The sequence below is a fragment of the Martes martes genome, assembly GCF_963455335.1.
Source record: "Martes martes genome assembly, chromosome: 13".
Classification (NCBI taxonomy): Eukaryota; Metazoa; Chordata; class Mammalia; order Carnivora; family Mustelidae; genus Martes; species Martes martes.
This window is the reverse complement of record NC_137901.1, coordinates 10705303-10726750: the sequence shown is the minus strand read 5'-3', so window position 1 is coordinate 10726750 and position 21448 is coordinate 10705303. Positions and strand designations below refer to the sequence as shown.

Genomic DNA, 21448 nt, shown 5'->3' with positions numbered 1-21448 from the left:
TTGAGATCACATCCTAAATATATATAATGGTATTTTTAAAGTGGATCATTTGATGAAAGTAATTGCTTAGGAAGTAAAATATCTTCTAAAATTTGCATTTTCACCTCTTGATATTTTTCATAGTGGAAGGACACTTAAGGGACATATTGACTTACAAGTAGTTTAACAGTGGCTTAACTGTCTGAGATTTAACTTCTGAAAAGATTAACAATGCTAACCATACGCTATATTTCCCCCAAGGATACCTACTAAATACTTGAGTATTCTAAACCAATATCCCTTGACTCTTCTATTATTAATGCAAAGAAGTGTAGGTATGTTATTTAAAATTTCACTATTATTCTGATCTTTTCTCATTGGGGGCAATGTCTTAAGGCAAAGGCTAATTATAAAAGCCACATCTCAGATCACTTCTACTTGAATTAAGGAACTGCCTGGAAAAGAGAAGAATCTTCGATTGCTTTATAAAGGTGATGATGTTGTTGAGATCCCCATGTCTCTCAGTGGGACTGTTGCCATGTTTAACATATCTAATGCATTTCAGAAGCCTACCTTTCAGAAAAGCAATTAGAGGTCATAATGGAATACTCTGATTTACTTAATGTTATATACAGTATAAAAATAAATGGAAGTGATTAGGGAAGGGAGAATTGGGAGCTGAAATCTACCTTAGGGAGTAGCAGACATGCTATAGAAAGTAGCATCTGGCTTTTAGAATCGTTTGGCATGTGACAAAATAAGAACCAACTTGGAAATGAATAGCTCTGCCTCCATAATGCTCTTTGAGTTCAAATCCCAAGGTTCCACCAGCTTTGTGCAACCAATTTAATTAAAAAAGAGAACACATTATAAAGTAGCAAATGATTTACAAGGGCAGAAACCCTTCTGCAGTCTGGAATGTTAAATACTCTAGGATGATTCACTCATAAAAGTCCTAAGATACGACTTTCAGTTCTAGTTATCTCTGCATATTTCAGTAAATCTACCAATAATTATCAATGTTACAAAACAATAGGAAAACAAAATTAGAAACTATAGGAAACTTGGGATTTTAATGTAATATAAAGGTATATAATTCTGGGTGGGTTGGTGAGACTTCCCTATACATATTCAATTATATTCCCTCCCTCTGAGTTGATAACGGTAATGCTTGCCTTGGCTCAAGATACAGAAGGGAAGTCTCCCATCTAAGTCAAGTGGGTAGAATGTACCTATTGCTGGAGCCCATCTTGCCTATGACTTGTCAACCTTGCCTTTGCCAGATAGGAGCCAAACCTCAGTTTAGTAGTAGGAACAAGGATTTTAATTACTTAGTAAGGAATACGTTAGTGATTCCACGTTACAGACTGGCCCCCCTGTTCTAATATTTTCTCTAAAAATATAACAGAGAAGGGATTTTAGAGAAATTGCTTTCCACCAGGCAAAGTAGAAAGAGAGCATGGAAAGCAGTCTCGTGAGCACAGTTGCCTTTTTAAAATGGGTCTGGATCCACAGCTCCTGATTTATTTTCTGTATCTGGTTTTCACCCTCACTGGGTTTGTGATTTTCAAGATTTTCCTGATTTGACCCTAATTTGACCGGAAGACATTCTTAAATCAGGAATTTCAAGTTAAAAAGGCATATTATTAAATCGACTTGTATTGTTCTGTCGGCCACCTGAAAAATCAATACCACATTCGAATATATTTGTCAAAAGGTCAGAAATAAATCGGTCACAGTTCAGATGTGCAAAAAATTGGGCGACGCATGTGCTTCCCAATGTGTTCATTTGATTCTATGAATCGCTGGGAACCAAAGGGAACCTCCTCTATGTTTTTATCCCGAGTGAAGTGGACGGGCGCTAGAAGAAGCAATAGGCTTGACCTGAGGTGTGTGACTGATCGTGCCTATTATCTTGGTATTTGGGGTCGTCTGTTGGCCAGTGCTGTCTCCTTTAATCAAGGAATACCACAACCCTTGATAGGATACAGACCGTGCAGTCTGATATCAGAAGGGAAAAGTTAAAGGAATGTGTCGGGCTTATTATCTTGCTTTCGTTCCTAGAGCACAGATCACTGCTGAAAGATAAATCGGGAACCAGGTCTGATATTAATGTAAGCTTACCTTGTGTTACCCCCACGTGCGAATCACTCACCAACCCTGTGAGTCTCAGTGCTCCGTTCTGTCTCCACGAACCTCAAAAGTATTGCTTAAAAACAGCTAAGCCCTGTCTCTAGCTGATGATTAAATGATAGAAAAGAAGACAAAAAAATCAAGCACATTTTAGTGTCAGTGGTATGTGATACAGAAAATGCCAAATCGAAGGAAGATCCAAGGAAGAAGCAGAAGTAATGAAAGCAACGCAAACGAGAGGCAGTTGCTGTGAATTCTCCAATGTGAACTTAGTGGGGTCTTTAAAAAATATGTATTTTCTTTCCTTAATCTTCTTTCTTTCTTCTGCTCATCATTTATTTGCTAATTATGATGATATAAAAATCGCACAAAATTATTGATTCGAATATCCTTTATGGGAGGATTGTTACTATGGGAGACAGAAAAATATAAGTCATATTAAAAAGCCTCGAGGTTAATAACCTAAGGAGCTGAAATAAATGGACAGACAACATGGTGTAATGGATAAAAGCCTGGAATCTAGAACTAGCTTGCCTAGGTGTGCATTATTGCTACTTATTACATATATGACTTCAGGCAAAATACTCAGTGTCTCTTTGTTTCAATTTCCTTGTTAGTATCCTGGGAATAACACGGGGGCCTCCCTCACATAACAGATGATTAAATGAGATAACACATTAAAAAATGAAAGAAAGAAAAAAAAAGAGAAAGAAAAAAAGAAAACCACTAAGAATATGACTTAGTTGACTTGTGCTTAAAACAAAAAGAATGAGAGAGATTTAGGGGAACAGCTTTGTTTGCTCTATTCAAAAACATTTGAAAGAATACAAACCCTTCCATCATTAATATTTTCCTCTTTTTGCCCAGTAGCCTCAGTGGAACACCACTAAGAGGCAGTATTCCTTGCAAGGCAGAGAGGGGAGCTGGACTCCGCACCAAGTCTCATGCTCGCTGTAATTCTGTGTATTCTGGTCCCACCCATCCCTTCAGTTCCAAGTGTTCCGAGCTGATATTTTTCAGGCAAGGACCCTGACATTTCCGTTGCTGAGATTCTAATCCGGGCTTATTACATAGCATTCCACTTAGAGATGCTCCCTAGATACCATCAATGGATAAAATCTTTGATGTTTGTTAATTTACATGTTGAGAATGAGTGAACCTGATGGGAGACATACTTAGAATTTTTACAGTTCTCAATTTTTCTTAGCCTGTGCTAAGGTATTTACACAAAAATAAAGTACTATGCAGACCCGATTTTATAAAGAAGAAATTTTTGCTCTTAAAAACTGTGTTATGATTAAACAATGTGTGATAATGATAAGTTGCTATAGATAAGTACTATGTGATTTATCCACTTGTAATTTAATTTATACATTTAGTAAAAAACCGTTTTCACTCAGGTGAAATTCTATGTAAACTGAATATGTCAAGTGCAAGTATGTGTTAAGTTTTAATGAAGGTTAAAATTAGGTAATTAGCACTGTAGAAAAGCTTCCAGAATAACATAGAGGTCATCTGGAATAAGAAAGAAGTATCTGAAAACTGAGGTGTTGGTATGAGTTGGACAATTGCCTAGAACTTGCTCGAGTCCCAAGACTGGATAAGAAAAGGAAAGATGATAAAAATTTACTCAGCAGAGAACATATGGTAATGTGTTCTTAATTTTTCTTTTTTAAAAAGAGAGAGGATAGGGCAAGGTAGGGAAAAGTCAAGGGTGCAGAATTTCATTTTGTATTGTCAGAGGTGATTAGAACAATCTGTTTTGTAATTTGATTTTAAATTCCTAATATAAAATTAGAACTTTGGGCATCAGATGTTATTAACAACAGGTTTGAAAGATGTCTTTTGGAGCTGTTAGCATGTTTCTTGAATTTCTTCCATGTAAATCTAATAAAACAGAAACACTTTCATTTGTGCGTTAGTGACTGAGTGAAGAAACCCCTTTCTTTTTTGATAGTTTTTTCCCTAAAATATTCATACATAAAGAAAGTTGCCGTGATCTGTGTTTATTACTTAGCAGAGTTTTCCCCCCAAATAAATGTCATAGGGGAGTGATTTTCAATCAGAACATCTCATACATAATGCATAATTTGAGCAATTAAGTTTTTCCTTGATAATAATGGAGCATTACCCAGGAAGGGTCAAGGTGGGGAGGCAATAAGTAACAGCCAGCTAATTACTGTCCTGCATTAATTCATTTTCTTCATGTCCACATTAATTGTAGAGTAATGAGCTTGGTCTATGAGCATTTCTAAAGATAAACTTGATAATGTCACAATAATTATGTTAAAAATAACAGATAAAATGTCATAAATTCTCTTTGTTAGGCATAATTCATTCTTTATATGTATTATTTTTGCTGATTCCTACAAAAGTCTGAGTATGTATTTTTAGTATCCCTATTGTACAAATTAAGGTGCCAAAAGAAAACATTTAAATAATGCATCAAAGTTTACACAACAAAGAAATGTTAGCAACCAGAAAATAATTAAAAATATACTTCATAGACCATTTTTTCTCACTAGCATGTAAATGAGATAATATTACGGAAACATGTGAATACTTACATCAGCTGCACTCCCTTTCCTAGATAAAACGTTCTACAGATTTGCACCTGTATGTAATCATGGGTATGAGTAATTTTCCATGTCCACCTTATTTGTAGCTGAGATAAATCACTTAGCACTGCAGAACTGAATAGAACATACCACATTTTAAATATTAAAATGAATAAGCACAGAAGAATGACATGAAATAAAGTGAAAACTATTTTCGTATGCTCACAAATGTTTTAAGGACACTATAAATAAGGTTTACTTTTTTGTAGTTTGCTTCTGATTTAGATAAGAATTGATTTTTGAATTATTTAAAATATATGAAATTCCAAGTCGATTTGATATCTTAATGTATCCAGGTTATTGATTAGTTTGAACTTGAAAGAAACATCATGAAAATGTTTTATACTCCCCAGTTTTGACACACATTTGCATTGATCTTTCTGATGCCTACCTTGGCCAAATCCCAGACAGTTTGCACAGCTTCTGGTCAATGTCAAAAACACTTTTTAAATTATTTTTTTCCTTACGTCCAATGCAAGGTCCTCTCTCTCACCTTCTCCCACTAACTGCTGCCTCTGGACCTCTGATTCCAGAGATAGAAGTAACAGGCACAGTTAACATGGCCGGCGCTTCCATAATCCCACAGCTGGATTCCTCTGCAATGTCAGGCATAGAATGCTGGCACTCTGTCCTGGACTATTGCTTAGGGTATGTGGAGACATGTTAAGGACTGGATGTCTGTATTTTTCCTTAGCCCATATGACGAATGCTTTGGATGGCTGGTTTCAGCTTCCTCTCAGCACCTTCCCTCTGTGCAAAATTTCTACAGCTGCCATCTCCTTAACCTATGGGAAATTCATGCAGCCTTGCCTTGTCAACAGCTAGGGGCTGCATTTTGTCCCGCTCCTGGCCTGTCCGCCATTTCAGACCAGTTGGTCGGCCTTCCATCCTCAGAGCTCTTTAGGAAAAGACGGCAGCGACACATTCTAACAGGTCCTAAGGATCTGCTTTGTGATAGAGGTGCTCTTCTCCCCTCCTCCAGGAAATCACAATTTATCTCAATAGACAGATGAGAGATAGATACATAGATGTATAGATAGACAGATAGACATAATTGGAAATATAAAAAACCACATATTCCTTTTCTCCATTTATTTCTCTAATTTGTCTCCCGGCCTCTAGTGTATTTGATATCTAATGCCCTTTCACGTCGTTCGAAAGATCATGAAGCTACCTTGCAGGTTTCCAGTAGCCCTGTAAGTCTAACCATATATTTGTTGCCAAGTATTGTATTACAACCAGGAAGCAGAATTCTCACACATTGCACATGTTTTCATATTCATCACACTTCATGGTAACTTATTCATATGAGAATTTCTACGGCATTTATCATAGGACCTGTTTTGACTGAACAGTTTATAGACATTACCTTTTTTCATCCCTGGGGATAATACCAATACGTCCAAACAAGTTAAAACGCCAAACTCATATACTAGAAACCTTTTGAAAAATCTTAGTGTACCTGAGACCTGCCCAGTGGTGACCTATTCTGAAAAATACATTAATTCCATATTATTATTTAACAAAACTCAATATGGTTCTATGCATGACCAAGTAAAATAGATTGGGATTCATTGTTGTATTCAGGAATATTTATTGGTCCACTTACTACGGGCTACAAACAATCTTAGGCAAGAACAAATGAACAAGACAGGATTCCTTGCCCATTATGGCTTACATTCTAATAAGTGATAAAGACATAACAAGTAAAAAAAAAAAAAAAAAAAGTACGTATCTATTGTAATACCAGGTGGCTAAGTGATTTGAATAAAAGCGAGGAGGAGCGAGGGCCACAGTGAAGACGATGGCCAGGAGGCCTTTCTAAGGAAATCACAGTCTATCACAGACCTGAATGAAGTGAGGGAATGCAAATGCGAAATGTCCGCGGGGCAGAGTGTTGCGGGCCTAGAATACGAGACCGGAGGACATGAGCAGGGACAGGGGAACACCCGGCTTCTAGGTGGGGTGAGAAAGTGGACTCCGATCACAAACACGCTGTGCAGCCGCGCAGAGCACTCAGTCCTGGAAGGGAAAGGGGTCTGCGAGGTCCAGCCGCATCGCATCGGCTCCCACAACGACGCAGGTCTTCCGTGGGTCAGGGACTGCTCGTCTGTCCCAACAACCGTGTGAAATAGCTGAACTGGGCCTTATTCTACAGATGACAAACTCAGCCTGGCCGAGAGCAGACAGTTCGACAGAGTTCACACAGTTACTTAAACAGAAGCGCACTAAGTCATACTCGGATCCGGCAGGCTCAAGCACGGATGTGGTGTGAACGCCAACGATCACTGGCAGTTTCTGGTCCCTAGAAAGGCCTTTAAATATTTTCTTGTTTCAACCATTAGTCATCCCAGACTTACATATAAACCTGTGAGTTAACGTAGGGTAATATGTATGCACTGCAAGTATTAGTGCGAAGCTGTGCTATTTTCATAAATATCTGCACTGATTTAGCCTTTATGAAAATTCACAAAAATGAGATCTCAATGCCATGTCTTTAGGTTAGAATACAGCTGTGTTCTTGCAACACCCAGGTGACCGCAAAAAGGTCAAGTGTGACTGAAATGTGACCGAACACAATGTCTAGGAAATTGCAACTTCTGTACAAGAATCGGATAGTATTTTTTGATATTGTTGAAGACTAGCAAATCGATATGCAACCATGTGTGTTCTTTTCCTCTGTACCTAGAGTTAACAATCTCATCATCAACTAAGCCAGAATTTATTTTAACACACCTGCTTAGTGCCACTGGACTCAAACGTGTGCATTTTTTAAAGTGTTCATCCAAATTGATAAGTTGTTCGTAAGGCTTTCACCCATGACAGAACCTTCTTGAGCCTCAGAAAACCCCATTTCTGTTTTTCTCATCTGTTTTCCATGGACTGATTTATCTGCTGCTTTTCGTACTTTCCAATTCTTCAACCAAGATGACATATAGCACGATCTTTTAAATACAGGGAATAATCCTTTATGGAATAATCCCTGAAAATATCCCCAATTATACTCTTTCAATTTTTATGTTAATATGATAGAAATAGAAATGTTCTCTCAACTCACACATTTCTGTTTTACTTGCAAGTTTTTCTCTTTGAACATTTTGTTTGGTTTAGTATTCATACTCTTTCCTAAGTAAATGATGACATGAATGCATAAGGATTTTCTATGACTTATCACTTCTCATCCACTTTTAATATTTTCCTAAATTGTCGTATTTCCAGTCTTGGGCTTTTGTAAAGTGTTGATACCTATGTTACTGACATAATGGGACCTGAACGGATATTGGTGGAAAACCTCGCTTCTATTACATGGTGTGGTGTTTATGTTTCCAAGTACAGAGGAAAACAATACTGTAGCTATTCAGACCCACTATCTTGAGCTAAACATTATTCAAAATATTTTCTCTAAACATAAATGGTCGATTCGGTTCAGCTCATTTCCACATGCTGCTAATAAGAAATGAACATATAAAACAATTTTGAGGACACTGTATTATTCCCCCATTTTCTTTCTGTTCCCCCTATGAACGTTGAATTCCATCTTGATTTGTATAGAATACTAAGGATGGTTCTGAAAACGCTGGTTAAAATTAAAGGGTTTTATTATCTGATTATCTGACGTTATCAGAAAGCTTGCTATCTGGATGTTACCGTGGATTTTATCATGTCCTGTAGCTTAGCATACTTCCTTCGTAATGCTATAATAAAAGTAACTATTGCACCTAATTTTATATCCCATAATAAAAAAGATGACACTGAAGAATCAGTTCTGGTCTAAGCTCTTAATAAAAAGGAAATGCTAAGAATTTTATCATGTTTCATTCTACGCGTGGTGAGAGTCAGTACAGGTGATCATAATATTTTGCATGAATATTAATTCACCTTTGAGTCAAATACTTCTTTCATTTACTGCTACCATTTTTAGTGGCAATAAAAATTTACTTAAAAATTTTCATGCTTTCCACAATTATCATAAAGTTAAAATTTAATGTTGAGTAAATTTCGAAATGTATTTTGTTATTGCATTGTGCCATGGTAAAGATGTATTTTGGCTACATATAAAAATAACATTAAATGTCCCAGATATATCTTCATACTCCTTTTTTATACAAATCTGTAATATCAAAGATAATACCAATCTATACTGTACCTTTGATTAATCAACATACACTAAGAATCTGTCTAAATTTGAAATCAGTTTTCAAGTATGGCCTTGACAATGATTTTAAATATCAAACTACTGTGAGTCATAGAATCTCAGAAACTTGTTTATTCATAAAAAATAAACACTTTTTAAAAGTCTTATATCATCACCCAGATTCTACTAGGTATTTGTGTCTCTCCGTACAGCATCAGGAACTTTAAAACACATCAACAATATACTCTCGCTTTGTAAGATTACAGAAAAAGAAAAAAAAAAGGATAACTGAAATAATATTAAGTTGATCTAGTTCAGGGCCTTTCTCACATTAAACATTCAAAACTTTGTATTGGATGGTAGTGAAAATAGTGAAGAAAAAAAAAAAAAAAAAAAGCCAGAGGAATACTTCAGTGACGTGCCGCCGTTGGCCTGCATTGGCACGTGAGAGCCGACCGCTAGCATCACTCCACGTCTGCATTCGGGGACAACACGTGGGTAGCTGGAAATAACCAAGGGCCTTTACTCCAAGGAAATCAGAAGATGCTGTGACTTTTCTTCCCCACCCCGAAAACTGCAGTACACAACTCTTTACTAAGAGACTGCCAGTGTGCCCACACACTAGCCTGTTTTAAACTTTTAAAGAATGACAAAGCCCTAGTTATGTGACTGCGCAGCAGACCCAAACAGGCACGCTAATCTCTGAAAGCGAGGCCCCAACTCGCTCAGGTAGTCATAGTTGTCATCCTGATCAGAGGCTGCGGATCCTAAGGAGCTCAGGGACCCAGCCAACGACCCTGTTCCCTCAAAAGCGTAGGTCTGGAGGGAGTCAAAAGGAGGGGCGCAAGGGTCGGTGTTAGCTTCCTCGAGCTTCTCCAGAATGAATTTGCGGAAAACGGCGCTCTCCGGGCCCACCTGCAAAGACCGCCGGTACAGGCTCCTGCGCTCGGCGCCCGCGCCCCGCGGCCCGCGCCCCCGCAGGACGGTGCTGCTCCTCAGCGCCGCGACGTCGAAAGCCTCCGTGTCTTCCTCGCCTCCCCCTTCGTCGTCGTATCGGAATATATTCTCGCGGAAATCCTCACCTTTCTCCGGAAGCAGAGTCTGCTTTCTTCGCTGTTTCAGACCCAGGATCAAAAAAATAAACGCTGGCCAAGAAAGCGCATGAGAACATGAAGCCACGGACTGTCGGAAGTACAACGGGATTTGTGAATCTATGTTAATGTAATAAGTGCCTCTTCATCAATATCATAGGTTACTTTTAATAAACCTTGCAATCCTTGCTTTTGTTAAGAGCTCAGGACACGGCTTAGATTTTAGGGTTAGAAGACAAAAGAAAACGTAGCGCGGGGCCTCGAGCCATGCCGGGGTTGGGGACGTCATCCCCTGCACAGTGGAATATCCCCGTATAACGTTTGATTCCCCAAAACTCAACTACAGTATTTGCTGTTGAAAATTTACAAAAGGTGGGACGCCTGGGTGGCTCAGTTGGTTAAGCGGCTGCCTTCGGCTCAGGGGGCATGCAGAATGACAGAAGGCAGTATAACTATATTTCAAATTATTTTTACATCATAAAAATAAGAGCGAACTGTTTTGTGAGGATAATCAATTTAAAACTGTGTTTTTTATATATTGAAAACAGAAACAGGAAAGGAGCATACGGGGACATTTTCCAATCTATATGCATTTGTCAGTTTTAGTAACCAATAATGCATGTTAAGAGAAGTTAAGCCCAACAGAGCCGTCTGAAATTCCCCACTGAGACAAATTCTGTGGCACAATTATTTTCTGAGTTAATACCCATTGACTACAAAGTATATGCCACCAAAAAGCTGGTTTAGAACCTGGGCTCAGTGATATCACATTAATTTCAGAAAGCCTAAACTACCATTTTTTTTTATCATAACACTGGTATGCCCACAATCAATATTTATTAAGATAATTTTAACATGATGTAGAAATAGAAAAATTGCAAAGCATCTTTTTTCTATTTAGAGAAAATTGTGTGTGCACGCGTATGTATGTATGGAGACTAGCGAACCCCTTCATAGCCTTGGAACTATTCAGAACTTCACCTATAGGAACTGAAATAAACATGAAATGATGTTATTAATATTATCATAAAGAGAAATATACACTTTTATGTAAATCTTACCTTTTAAAACACTGAAATAGTGTTCTTGAAATAAGGCCATTGAGTTTGAATCTAGATACGGTGAAACTCGGTTCAGACATATGGTTGGTATAGAGAGGGAGCTAATAAATAATTTTTTCAAGCTATGAATGGGAGAGAGTATTCATGACACTTTCAAAGAAAACTACTGTCTGTTGGTTGACCCATACTTCCCACCCCCTAAATCTTATTTATCCTCTTGACTGTGATGCTGTCCTTGGTTTACTCATAGGGTTTTTGGTCTTGGGTTAGGTCTGTCCCTATGAGTAAACCAGTACTTGTCGCCCTTCAAACCCTATACTGTTTTTACTACACTTGATTCTGATTCCCAGCTATGTAGCTCTATATTGAGTTTTAGGATCAAAGACCATTAAACATTATCATAAAAACTGAGGCTGAATAGGAAAGAATGGTAATTTGGATGGTAAGGAGGAATGCATGATTCTTGAGCTTTGAGAAAGATAAGCAGAGTGAGGGCAAAGCAATCCCTGAAACACAAGGTGCCATTTTGAGCAGTGAGTTTGGGATTACAGAACCAGTGGCTGATACAACTCTTCGAAGGACTCAGTAAAGTGGTGTTGACCTTGACATGGAGTTATAAGGGAAGTAAGAGAGGGCTTAGGTTACATATACTGACTGGTTCGCTGAAGAAAGAGAGATGGTTATGCTAAATGAATTATTTGTAGCTGTGGACGCCTGATAAAACATTTTGCGGTTCATCTGCCTCATCTGTAAAATGGACAGGACATCTACATCTGAAAACAACAAACAAACAAACAAAACAGAGCTTGGGGCGCCGGGGTGGCCCAGTCTGTTAAGCGGCCAACTCAAGTTCAGCTCAGGTCATGATGTCAGAGTTGTGAGGTTTGGCGCCACTCTCATGGCGCTCAGCCCTGAGTCTGCAGGAGATTCTCTCCTTCTCCCTCTGCCCCTTGCCCCTCTAGTACACGCTCTCTTTCTCCCTCTCGCCCTTCTTGCGAGCTCCCTCTCTCTAAAATAAATAAACAAATAAATAGGTAAAATCTATTTTGAAAAGGAGCTATTTTATTGAAATTTCTTTTGTGCTTAGCGCTCCGGTCAAGTAAAGCCCTCCTTTTGCATTCCCCCAACCTATTTACTTTCTTTCATAGTGGTCCTCGGGCTCTAGTGAGTTGCAGGACAGGGTTAAATAGACTGTGTACAGTTATGGAAATTTAGCACATCTCCATGACCCTTTGTAAAGTACCTAGCACTTTGAGTTTTACTTTCTCCATTCATACAACACAGGTGATTAATAGTTATTACTTCATAAGGTTATTGTGACAATCAAATTACATACTGCATGTGAACACTCCAGACAGTATCCTGTAGTATAATAAGCACTCAACAGACGGTCACTATCATTGTTACTAATTGTCATATAACTGTATATGCTGCCCACTGCCAATGCTTAGTGTCAAAAACATTCCTACACAGATGTGCACACACATGCTGACATACTCAGAATTCGGGGATCATTCATTTTCATCTTGAAATGCATGGTCACTCTATTTTTCATTTACTCCATGGCTTAAGAACTGCAACATATTTAGAAGAGCAATTACACACACACACACACACACACACACACACACACGCACCCCCATACTGTGATGATGGAATTAACTACTTTTTATATTTATCACATTATTTTTGATAAATGAAGATAGGTTCAGTTCAGCACTACTTACCAAATATTATCATGATGCTTATCAAGATAGCAAGTATGACTTCTGTTCTGAATCCCATGGCAAGCATAAGGTCCTTATTCCTGCAGGTCTGTGCACTGCCATGGTCATCGCAGTCACAGATGTGTATGGTAAGGGTGTTTGTACTTGTAAGTGATGGGATTCCATTGTCAGCAATTAGGACAGATAGATAGAAGACAGGTTCTTCTTGAAGGCTAAAACCAGTTCTATTAGTCAAAATTACAGCTGTGTTATCTAAAACAAAAACCCATGTGCATAATTTTTCAACAATATAGAAGAAATTCATACCAGTCATAGGTAGTAGAGGCAATAGTATAGATATATCAAGTAGGTTTAAATAATAAAGAAGAAATGTCTGATAAAAAGTCAAAAGATCCACTCAAGGAGTCATTATTGATTTGGCATTGCCTAAAGCATAATTACAATCTTAGATGTATTACATGAATCAGTTCCAAAATGTTTTTGATAAAGACAGAATATGTAAATGTGGAACACAGAAAACAGCTTTTTAATCAGATGTCAATATTTTATAGAGGTTACTGATATTAAATTTATGATCACAGTATGTGTTTCAGTTGGGTTATTTACTCACTACACAGTGCTTTGTCTAATAGAAACTCATTCTTTTCACAAATACTGTAAATACGAAAGACTTTCAAAGTCATCTACCAGTATCACAAGTGGTCTCAAATCATGTATTTACTAATGAGACAGAGGATTAGTGTTATTTGGTAGGAAAATTCTATTGGTATGTTTCATTTTACTTTGACATTATTAACCCATTTTCTATTTAAAATTCAGATAACAGTAAAGCCTCAGCAGCACTGATCACTCTTCTAGACAGAACAGTTAAGAAATTAGCAAAGATGAACAATATACACACTTTGACCCTTCTGAAGTTGTTTCTCCCTGAATCCCAAAATATTCTAAGTAAGCTTTTTTGGTGCAATTTCTTATATGTGAGTCCTGTATTTCCCCCTCCTTTTTGTATTGCCACCCCCCAAAATATTTTCTGTAGTAATCAAAACTTAGGATACACAAACAGTAAAGATGCAGATAAATGAAGTGTTTCAAAATGTGTGTGCCTGCCAACCACTTTTCCCAAATCATCTTTTTATTTTTATTTTTTATTTATTTTTCCAAATCATCTTTTTAAAATGAATTCTCCATCCTGCTTTGGAACCTATAAAACTTGGGATTTTATTGAGTAGGCAGACAGAAAAGGTAAAAGAGTTTACATTTTTCAATTCATATCTTACCAGATTATTTTCAATCAAAAACATTAAACCCAAATCATTATTTTGTTTTAATATACTTATTTTGCCCCAGTGACTTATGTTGATATAAATAAATCTAAGTTGTAACTTATTTCTTCTATTGATATTTGCATTGTTTAATCCTAAATTTAGTTGAGTTTCCTTCACTGAGAAATTTGGCAAGGAGGAAAGGGAGAGAACATGCCTGCATTTATTGTCCACAAAGATCTCCCATAGACCGAAACCCAGAATCAGGTGTAAAGAAGGACATCGGCAGGTGTTTGGCTATGGATACTTCAGTAATAAATCCTACGGTGTTTCTCATCTTCAAGATATAAAGTAAAATTAAAGTAGGCCCATATTATAACAAGGAAAGTGGCTTCATGCAAAGTCAAGCCACCGCTGCACGCAAGGAGAAGATACTCTGTCTCTCCACATGAAACCCTTTGGCACACTGTGTCTTTAGATTGATAGGACCATTTCATTTTGAAGGAAAGAGAATAATCTTAAACCAATTTTATATATTTATAGCTTCAAATTAATGACTCCAAATATCTGTGAATCAATCAAGCTAACATGACTGTAAGTATATATCATTTTCTTCCCCATAGATTGAAGTTTGATTTTACGAGACACGAAAGGAAGCACTGGGTTAGTACTGCCATTATATCTGCAGGTTCATTCAGTTTTGCAAGGTCTTATAGCCACTGATGACTTGAAAAAGTGCTTCTAATTTAAAGAAATCCAGTGAGAAATGGAGCTAGTATTTTCAGAACGTGATGTCAGGTTTTGTTTGCTGTTTCCACTGCTTCTCTCTGCTCTACTTCTCAACATTATCATACTGCAAGAACCTTACAAAAAGCAACAGTATAAATCCCCTTAAAATCAAGCACATTTCTCAAAGAAAGGGTCAGAGGCCATTATGAGTGAATGGCATTACCTTCATTATCTATGATTATGAAACTTGAGTTCTTTGTGTCTTCCCCAGAGAGATTAAAGTAAAAATGGTGATCTTCTATGGATTCATCTCTATCCACTGCACTGATGGTCTGAATTACCTAGGAAAAACAGAAACAGGTTGCTTGGTCTTTGATTCAGGAATATAATTACTATTATAGAGATTATTATCAGTATTAGTATTAGCTTTTATCAAAATTGCTTTATCAAAATTTTTGTGTCTGTTGCAGAGGACAATTTAATTTGGGGAGAATGTTAAAATATTTTGTCGGGCTAAAAATAAGTTTACTTGCCCCTTTCAGAAGAGTGCTTTGATAATACATAATGAATTCTTGTCGGGGGCTGAAATGATTTCTAGCAGTTAAGTTTGTTAGAAATCCTGAAAATACTGCTGCTATAAATCAAGATTTCCTCCCATCCTCCAGGCCCGATTTCCTCTTTTCTTCTCTTTTTCCTTCTTCCTTCCTTATCTGAATAGCAGCCATTATGATTTGCTGAAATTATATATTCCCTGCTCATTTGAGAGCATAGCTGTGGTAAACTTATTGTCTTACTAAAGTATTAGCTAAACTAATGAGTTTTCAAATTGATTTGAGCAAATAATACATTTAGAGCTTAGGGGCAATGTATATGATTTCCTTTGACCCATAAAGACTGTAGCAAAAGTGTTCCACGTCAAATAAATTCCTATTTCAGAACATAAAAAAGTGAAGTAACGCAGTTATGAACACATCAGATCACATTTAATTCTTTTCTTTCAAGACATGAATGTGTCAGTCAAGTGGTTCGTTATTGTCAAGAAAGAGATACGCTGTCAAGATCACATAGTGAGATTGTGATTAATTCTGGAAATTAAAGTAAATTGATTATAGAAGTTATTGTTTTGAATTTTCTAGAATTAAAGTGCTTTTAACAATGTGTCAAACAAAAATATCTTTAGTTGCAAGATGACAGACCCAAATTTTATAATGTTATACTTCAAAGAATAGACTCTCTCCACATGCAGTCTTATAAAACCAATGTAATTTGTACGTTATTGCTCTACATCGATTTATCTTTTTCCTAATAACACATTCCTAGTTAAATCATATTCATATGGTGTTAATTGAATAATCTAATAAAACATTTCATTCAACCCATGCCAAAAATAATAAATTTGCATTGTAATAGGGTAATGGTCTTATTTTGGATTACCATAATAGCCGGGGTGAAGGGTAGAGGCATATTTTGAGTCCTGGCGTTGCCACTTAGTAGGTTTTTTTTTTTAATATACATTTTATTTATTTATTTGACAGAGCTAAAGAGTGCGAGGCACAAGCAGGGGGAGTATAGAGGGAGAAGCAGGCTCCCCGCTGAGCAGAGAGCCCAATGTGAGACTCGATCCCAGGACCCTGGGATCATGACTGAGCTGAAGGCAGACATTTAGCCCACTGAGCCACCCAGACATCCCAGTAGTTTTTTTATTCTTAAAAAAATTGAGATACTAATACTTAAGTTTTAGGAATGATTTTTAGAATTTTATGTCATGGCTTGTCAAAGTGCTTGTCATACTGTCCGTACATGTTTATAAGGTGTTTTCTTCATGAAAACATGTTAGTGTTGGGATTCGCATAGACAGAATGGTATCCTGAATACTGTGTGTAATCTCATCATATGTGTATTTGCTTAACTAAGATTGACAGCAAATTGTAAAAACTCATGTTTACCTTGTTGACACATGCAGTCTTGATTTTCAGACAAGGAATAATTTATCTCACTACCCGCCTTTCTGTATTAAATACATGCATCTGGGATGCCTGGGTGGTGAAGTGTCTGTCTTCGGCTCAGGTCATGATCCTGGGGTCTTGGGATGGATCCCTGCATCGGGCTCCCTGCTCAGTGGGAGCCTGCTTCTCCCTCTTCTACTCCCCCTACCTGTGTTCCCTCCCTTGCTGTGTCTCTCTCTGTCAAATAAATAAATAAAATCTTTAAAAAATAAAAATAAATAAATAAATAAATAAATAAATGCACAAATCTGACCAAACACTGAAAATGTTTCCCTTTTGGGTATGTAGGTTTAAGAACACTGGTGAAATTATGACTTTGTATATATTTTTAAATGATTTTAATTAATTAAATTACTCTCTACATATGTACAGGTAAACTGAATATGCATAGGTTTCAATATCCTGGTCCCTCTTTAATGTACACCCCTCAATTTGCACTTGCTTTATAAACTAAACTTCCACATGCTTTAGGGGTTGTATCACTTTACAAAATAGGAAGTCACTGATATAATAGAATCAGTTACCATCAGCAGATACCATTAATTCTTTTGAACTAACCCTGAATGTGTACACTACTCTTCAGAACACAGATTTCTAGAAAAGAGCCGACATTAATGAGCACAAGAGTCTTGACTAGGAATGCTCATTTTTTCCCTTTCATATGACAATGGAAGGTTTTTGTTTTAATTTTCAAATAAAATTCTAAGAAAAAAATCTTGTTGCATTGATTAGATTTCTAAACTATTTCCTACATCTACTTGCTTGGGGCTTATCACTGTTGTACACACTGATGAGAGGAGCAAAGACAAATCAAAAGCAAAGAGTAGACAAAGTAGACAAACATGGATGGCTATATTATGACAAATTCTGGGAGCTCAAATTTTTATTCCCCTTTGTCCTGGGTAGAGTTTTGTCCAATTTTTTTCTGAACCAATACATGTGATTTTCCATTTATAACACTTTAAATCTATAATGGAAATACATTGTGATAGTCTAGAAGTCTAAAAAGAGTCCCCATTTTGTATTTCCTTAGATTAAGCTTCAAGTCACCTAAGTATCTTAGGTGAGTAAAATGGCTGGGTCAGAATTTGAATGCAAGCTGATGTCACTGCGAGTGTGAAATGAGTAGCATGTGTGGCCCCCAGAGCACATTTTCTTCAGATTTATTGAGAAAAACAAAATTGGTAAATGTCTAAAATGTACATCATAATGTTTTGAAATACATATCCACTGTGAAAAGATTCTCTCCATGTAATTAATTACCATATCATCACCTTACATATTTATCATTTTTAAAGTTCTACTTAGCAAATTTATACAAAGAATTTTAACAGCTATAGTCATCATGTTGTACATTAGATTCCTAGACTTTATTCATCTTATAACTGAAAGTTATACTCTTTGACCAACCTTTCCCCATTTACCCCACCCTCAAGCTCTTGGCAACCACTTTCTATTCCCCCCCAGGCCCATTGTTCAAACTCTAGACCTGTTCTTGTTCGTGAAGTTGGCATACAAAAAAATACTGCGATGCGTGTGGTGTGCAAGAAGCAAACAAAACCAAGTCTCATAAAAGACAGAGACATACAGAGAAATAGGTAATATAATTGCTGTAGAAGAGATATAGACCAAAATGATTGGGAAAAAAAAGAAAAAAATAATCTGAGTATTAATTTAGGAAAAAGAAATGATTTTCCAAGTGGAATTGAGCAAATGAGCTAATACTTGAGTAAAAAAAAATATATATATGAATTAATGGGGAAAGTGTGATCCAGATAAAAGGACACCATACAAAAACCAGGAATCCAGAGAGCATATATTATTATCTAGGATTACATGAAATTTGCATTTTTTAGGTCAAAGTGAAATAAACACTGGCAATTTTCTAAGTTTCAACTTAATCATTTTATGGAACTACAAACAGTATTTGAATTTAAAGATAATCATGGGAAAAAAGACAATTATTCGTGTCTATCAATTACTTCACACTATGACTTCTTTTCCTAAAAAAAGAGGCACACTTGGGCCAGCTTACTAAAACGTCATTCTTAGATCACTATTATGTTGATTAAAAAATCACTACAACATTCATTTTCCACAAACTATAAGTATGACCTTTATTAAACATGCAACTCTTCTGATAGCTAGGCAAAGAAGCAAGTATCCTACCTGGATTTGGAGCAAACAGGTAATACATTTGAGTCTGTTTCTTTACCCGAACAGCAGATATCAATGAAATCTACCTCCGGTATTAGTCGAGGAATAAATTTTTGAATAAGATTACAAACTATAAATTGAAAAATGAGCTATAAATCAATATATAGGTATTGAGTATTAATATGTTATCAATTTCTCAGAATGTGTTTAATAAACAATTTCTTTCAATAGAAACATGTTAAACAAAAAGTGACAATTGCAATAAATGAATACATGGGAGGATTTTAAAAATTTCATCTCAATTGCTTATTTACGTAATTATTCTAGGTATTTGTACCTTGCATCAAGCTACAGATGTGAATTATTCTTCCCATCGTCAAGAAATATTGTCAACAAATTTGAAGAAGACTGTCACTTTCTGTACCACTCCACTGAGGAAATGATACAAAATGTGACTTGTTTAGATAAAATAAAGGATTCAAAAAGGCTGTTGAATATCCACTCAAAAGGTCAAAGTATTAATTAACACAATAATAGAATTAGAGCTAACAAGAAAATTTAGTCTATAGTCTCTGTTTTCTCTCTTTGTTTAGCATGTTATTAGGAGAAAAAAATGTTGAGAAACTCATGGTATTTTAATATTATCGTCTGGACAGAAGCAGAGATACTCTGTTTCTAAAAAGGACTTTTTTACCAAATTATAGGTACTTAAGTGTCACAGATATGTAACGTTTTGCAGATTTCTACTTATACTCAGTTAAAAATTTTACTTTCTTAAATTTTTATTTCAGTATATATTTCATTTCTTTTGTTAATTTTTAAAATAAACCTTATAAAGTTAATATAAAATCATCATATATAAATAAAAAAGATTAAATTAAATTAAATTTTAGTAAGCTGGCCCAAATTTAAATTAAAGATTAAATTAAATATGGAATTATCTGACAATATACCAAAGGTATCCATTCGGCCAATATTTCATTGGTATTTGGAGCACCCCATGCCATCTCAGGTCCTGGGGGTGAAACAGTGGCCAGCACCAAGTGTTTGTCACCACTGCTTACATTCTAATGGAGTAGACAGACATAATACCTAAAGCAAAAAAGAAAAGTGCAGGCTAAAACACCCACTATTTCGGGGTCAGAGGATCTGGCATCTAAACAAAAATTAGGTTAAACTTCAGAAGTGAGTGGTGGTGACATCATGAGTATTCTAAAAGGGCTTGTACTTCATTTTGAGGTCCCCTCCCAAGTTCTAAATTGGAAAAAAACGTGATTTTATTTTTATTTAGGATGCCATGATCCAAATGACTGGGAAAAAATCTGCATTTTAGAATGTTCGTTCCGAAGACATCCTTATTGTGAATCTGGAAATAGGGAACCCAGTGACAAGCTATTGCCTCGATCCAGGGGAGCAACTAGTTTGTACTCAAGACCTCCTGATGTGATCTATAAAGACAACAACAATCACAGTTACAGAACGTGAGCTCTTTTTAATGAAAAATCATACGGAAATTGCTGAAGTGTTTATATAAACTGAAACTGGTAACAACATGCTCTCAGGTGACGATATGGTTTCCCAGGCTCCAGATTTCCCACAGGGAAAGTTGTTATTGTCAAAGTAACACTTCACCATTTCAAAGAGGACACACAATATATTCTTCCGACTACTGCCCCCCAACTAAGAACTGACTGCCTTGGAAATTTTCTACATGCCGTAAGGCTTCACTAATAAAGACAACTAATGAGCAACAACTCTGGGTGTATCCGTGCACAGGAGCCGTGAAACGGGATGAGAAGTTTGATTTTACAGGAGCGTCCTTCAGCAAAACTGTTCATGGTTCACTCCAGAATATGTCTTGGGCCCCTGGTAGGGTCTCCAGAGTGAGGATAGAGTAAACTTGACAGATTACAGGGGTATTTAGAGGATGGAACCCAGAGAATCAGTGATTGACTGGATATGAAGAATGCAAGAGTAGAATGAATCAAAGATGATGTCCACACATCCTTCCTGCACAACTTGGTGAGTTATGGTAATTGTGCAAGAGATGTTAAAACAACAACAAACAAACACAGCAGGCTTGGAAGACAATTTGGCGTAACCTTAGGGCATCTTCGTAGAAATCTCTAGTTAACTGGGCATACAGCTTGAAATATAGGAGAAAAAGCTGGCATGAAGATCTAGAAGTCATTTGTGTATGAACTTTAATTAAGAAATAGGTATGACTGAAAGCAAAGAGAGTGATTTTGAAAAAATAAATAAATAAATAAAAGAACAGGACACAAGAGAGAAAAGAGGTGAGAAGAAAACCAGACTATAATGCAGGATCATGGAAATTTAGGCAATAGAAAATTTTTACATAGAGACAATGTAAATGTCTTTACATCAGAATATTGTTATGAAAGAATCTAAAAATCGCTGATATTATACTTTATTTCTGGAAAAGATATTTGGTATCAGTCAAGATAATGGGAATCATTAATTTGAAAAATTAGAACTATTTCCCCCAAACAGGAAAGGCAAATTGCCCTAGTGTCAGCTCATTTATTA

General features: G+C 36.5%; 1 protein-coding gene across 1 annotated transcript in view; it reads right to left on the bottom strand.

Annotated features, from left to right (window-relative positions):
• Nucleotides 1-9522: 9522 nt before the first annotated feature.
• Nucleotides 9523-21448, bottom strand: part of CDH19 (cadherin 19) — a gene marked incomplete at its 3' end in the record, with an annotated part of 93706 nt that continues 81780 nt past the window's right edge. The window contains exons 10-12 of the mRNA XM_080821973.1: nucleotides 14959-15076; nucleotides 12745-12996; nucleotides 9523-10010 (exon numbers count right to left, since the gene is read on the bottom strand). Of these exons, the coding sequence (XP_080678099.1) occupies nucleotides 9523-10010; nucleotides 12745-12996; nucleotides 14959-15076 (858 nt within the window). The remainder of the gene's footprint in view (nucleotides 10011-12744; nucleotides 12997-14958; nucleotides 15077-21448) is intronic.